Below are 4,178 nucleotides of genomic sequence, written 5' to 3' on the forward strand. Positions count from 1 at the left end.
GGCCCGTGGCAGGCAGGGCCCACATAGGTGGGGCTTCCCGGCCTGCCTCCAGCCAGCCAGTGTGGGCCTCGCTCAGGCCCTGCGTGCAGGCAGGCTTCCGAGGAGGGGCCGGGCCTCCCGGGGGCCTGTCTGCGGCTGGGGCAGGCAGCTCGCGCTTCCCGGCCCGGCAGGCCAACCCGCCCAGGCCTCCCTCCCCACCGGCTGGCTGCTGCGCCCCCACCCCGCCATCTGCTCGGCATGTGTGAGCATTGTCAAATTGTTTGAATAAATTGTCACTCCGATTCAAATGTTTATGTCTGCAGGATGACTCGTTCTGCTAAGTTGTACCTAAATAGTCTCACATTCGCTATAGATATTTGACGTCTTTGTCTGGTCTCCCCGCCAGTGGCCAGGCAGGGGAGAGGCCCCAGGAGGACGCGTCCCTCCCCATCACACCTGCAGCCGCTCACAGCTCCGAGGGGGCAGGAAGACAGCAAGAGGCGTCCTTCCCCTCTGCCCGGGAGTGCCCCGCGGTCAGCACACACACGCACGTTCGCACACTCACCCCCCACCCACCCCTTTATTTCTCCTCAGATGGATCTGAAACGCTAAGACCCCTGGTGACGCCTCAAAGCTGCTCAGAGTTCACCGCCTGCTCACAGTGCAGACCAAGGACATCCGAAGGACAAAGGAGCCCCTGAGATTCCGGAACTCTGGACGCTGGTCAAAGCGTCAGTATTTCTGCAAGATAGAGAACGTCCTGCCGCGACCCTAATTCTGCAGAGGATGGAAGAGGAATGGTGGGGGGGAATGAGTGGGTGGGCGACGGCCGGCGGGAGGCCGGTGAGGAATCAGTGCAGTGACGAGACCACCCAGCGGACGCTTGCGGTCTGCACGGGACATCTGCGTCGGGTCTTGCCAGTGACCACCGTGGTGGCTGCAGCATGCCTTGCCGCAGGCGCGGTGGCCTGAGGCGGCACACCCTGTCTCAGCGCGGCCGCGGGCCCAAGGCTGGACTCCGCAGGCCCTGCATACACAGGCCTGGGCGGGCTGTTCTCCGGGAGCTCCAGTGGGGGGGCATGCACTTCCAAGCTCCTGGGGGCGGGGGCGCCGGCCACATTCTCCTCCCTGCGGTTGCAGGAGGGAGGCCCTAGTGAGCCGGAGGTCAGCGCAGCAGAACGGAAGACAGTCGTCCCGCACACAGCAGCTGGCCCAGGGGAGCGGCCATCACACAGTCGGGGGCGGGGGCGGCGTCCGTCCCCACCTGCCTCACCTCAGGGAGCTCTCACCCCTCCTGCAGCCCTCCCCGGCCCAAGGCCAGGGAGGCCCCTCCACTGCTCAGCTGCCAGGGTCCCCTGCAGGGCTGTGCGAGAACGGGGCGGAGAAGCCTGATGACCAGCTGGCAGCAGCCCAACCTGCTCCCACCCAGCAGCCCCCCCCACTGCCTGCAGCCAGGACCCTTCAGCCGGGAGGGGCCAGTCCCGGGGGCATCCCAGGCTCCCGGGAGGCTCAGCCGCCCCTCGACGGCGGCCCTGGACGCCGGCAGACGCTGTCCATAGCCCCCGCCCGGCAGCTGAGCCTGTGCAGACGGAGGGCGAGGGCAGGAGGCGGCACCTTGCAAGGCAGGGCCCCATCCGCAGGGAGGGCTCTGTGCCGGGCAGGGCGGGGGACGGTCCAGGCTGTGGGGGGCACCGGGGTCGGGCCCACGCAGCTGGGCCTGGCTGCGTCCGGCAGGTTGGGTGCCTGTCGGGGGGTCGGCATCTGGGGTGCGTGAGACTGCCCACCGCCACCCCCCCGTGCTCGCGCTCCGCTAACATCTCCCCACTTTCCTGCCTCTTCCCCCACACCCCGGGTTACTCAGGGTCATTGACGAGCAGCCCTTTGTGGACGCCCCGAATGCTGGCTTCCCGGGGCCCAGGCTCACGGAGGAGACGTGCTCCCAGCCGCCCCTTCCCGGCCGGTCCCAGGGATCCTTCCGAGGGAGTCTGGGCGCCCGCTGTGGCCTGCCTGCCCGCCCGGTGCTGGGAACGTCTCCCCCGCCCGCCTCACTGCTCGGTGCGGGGCGCTGCTCACATCCCGCTGAAATAACTCTGGGCCGCCGCCGCCCGGAGCGGCCAGACGCCTCGGGAGAGCTGTCGCGGGGGCCAGGGCCGTGTCCTGTGCTGCCCGCCGGCCCGGGAGCCTCTGAACTTCCTCCCCCCTGGGCTGGGCCGCTCGGGCCAAACGTGCCGGCCTGCGGGTCAGGAGCCAGGGCCGGTTCTTTCGGGGGCAGCGGCCCCTGCATGCCCGGTGAGCTGCCTCTGGCCACTCCTGGGGGCATCCGGCCAGCTCTGCCTCGCACGAGGGCGGAGAGACAGGCTCAGGGGACCAGGCGGCTCCCGGAGCCCGGTGACCTTGGCCGCGCCGGGCCGTGCGCCCGCTCAGACAGCCCCGCCAGGCTCGCGTGACCAGAGCGGCGCGAGACCTGCTGTTTCCTGTTCTAGGCCCTCGGGAAAGAGCACGGACGGGGGAACTAACCCGAGGGTCCGGCCCGGACAGCACCTTGCATTCCACAGTGGTCTGAGCACGCCAGCCACAGGCGAGACCCGGAGCAGGAAGAGTGTCCCCTGCCACGCGTGTTCCGCATGTCGGGCCGACGCAGCCTGCCAGGACACGCAGCCACATGCTGGCACACAGCACGTGTCACGCGTGAGCGGGCTCACGGACCACGCTCGTCTGCAGAGGCAAAGCCCACGGGAGCGCTTGCGTGCGGATGGGGCGCAGACGAGCCTGGCTGCACCGGAACCAGGGGGGCGCCGGCTGCCGGGCGGGGCCGGGAGCGGCTGAGCCCCGCAGCTCTGAGGTCCGGTCCCGAGGCCTCCGCACGCTCCACTTTAGCGGCCACGTGCAGGCGAGAGCTCGGAAGGAGGGGGCGGGACCTGACTCAGCCAAGGCCACCAGCTGGCACCAAATGAGCCGTCTCTGTCACCTCCCCGTGGCCCACACTTGGCATTTCGCACGTCCCAAAGTTGCCCGAGCGAGGGCTGCATCAACTGTGTGGCTTGTCTTCCCCATCGAGTGAAATCTGAGCTGTGGTTTAAACGGGGTCAGTCAAGCCTGCGCCATGAAAGCGATGTCTTCTCTGCTTTCGGACTGATTGATAAGTGGCAAGACGGCGCCTGGATTCCGGCAAGCGATGGATGTGGACACGGACCAGGTCTGGCGAGTTCACCGGGCGACAAGAGAAATCCACGCTGGCTGGGCAGAGCCCAGGCCCGGGGATGCGCCCACGGCCAGGCGCCCCGTTCTCCACCCAGCTCCGCCACGTGGGGTGACCCTGCAAAAGACATCTCGGGGCTCTGCTCCGACCCCCTGAGCCGCGCGGAGCCTCAGGGCTCCCCGCTCCGTGGCGGGGCGGGCGCTCCGGGAAGCCCTGTCTGCGGGGCAGCAGGGACGTGTGACCGCACGGATGCCACGTGCGCTGACCCCCGCGTGCCGGCCCTGTGAAGCAGGGCGAGACCTGACTCCAGCACCCCGACTCAGAGCCGCAGGGCCAGGCCGGGGCCAGCCCACGTGCGCCCAGGCCCCCAGAGGCCGCCTGACCCCCGCTAACACTCACGTCCGAACGCGGGCTCCGTGCCGCCAGGCTGTAAAGAGCGGTGCGAGACACATCTTTGTATTTAAAATCTTCCAGTTTTTAAATATGGCTCACGTCTTAACAGCACAAGAACAAAGCCAAACAAAAATACCCTAAAAGCCAAAAACGAAAAGCCGTCTCCAGGCGGAGCCACCCGCCGCCAGCAGCCTTCCCATCGCCCCGCCTCCGCGGGGGGCCGCTGCCAGGACAGCGGCTGCCAGGGACCACACCACGGAGCGCCTTTCTGCTTAGCGCTGGCGTGCCCACGCACCCTGCGCTTGAGGCACAAATGAGGCAAATTAAGGGCATTCGGCTGGGAGCGCGCGCACATTTCTTCCAGTTAAGGAGCTGAAGAGTCTGAGGCCCAGCCCGGCGGGAGGGGGGAGTGGGGCCCCGGCTCTGAAAACCGGATGGGGAGCCTGCGGCCCCCTCCTGTCCCAAGCTCAGTCCTCACGGCGGGGGGCAGCGATGCACCCGCCAGCCCCACGAGGCAGCCCGGGACTGGGCACCAGCGTCGGGTTCGAGAGGCGATTCCCAGTGCAGGCCGGGCTCCTGCACACGGGGGCCGCGGCGCCCCTCCTGG

At 68.4% G+C, this 4,178-nt stretch overlaps 1 protein-coding gene across 1 annotated transcript in view; it reads left to right on the plus strand.

Moving 5' to 3' along the window:
- Window positions 1–4,178, plus strand: part of LOC101632059 (chromosome unknown open reading frame, human C20orf85) — a 73,831-nt gene that overhangs the window by 7,711 nt on the left and 61,942 nt on the right. Inside the window, exons 3-4 of the mRNA XM_012728141.1 lie at window positions 1,341–1,560; window positions 1,841–2,034. Of these exons, the coding sequence (XP_012583595.1) occupies window positions 1,341–1,560; window positions 1,841–2,034 (414 nt within the window). The remainder of the gene's footprint in view (window positions 1–1,340; window positions 1,561–1,840; window positions 2,035–4,178) is intronic.

The sequence above is a fragment of the Condylura cristata genome, unplaced genomic scaffold (assembly GCF_000260355.1).
Source record: "Condylura cristata isolate star-nosed mole 26May11 unplaced genomic scaffold, ConCri1.0 scaffold00022, whole genome shotgun sequence".
NCBI classification, from domain to species: Eukaryota; Metazoa; Chordata; class Mammalia; order Eulipotyphla; family Talpidae; genus Condylura; species Condylura cristata.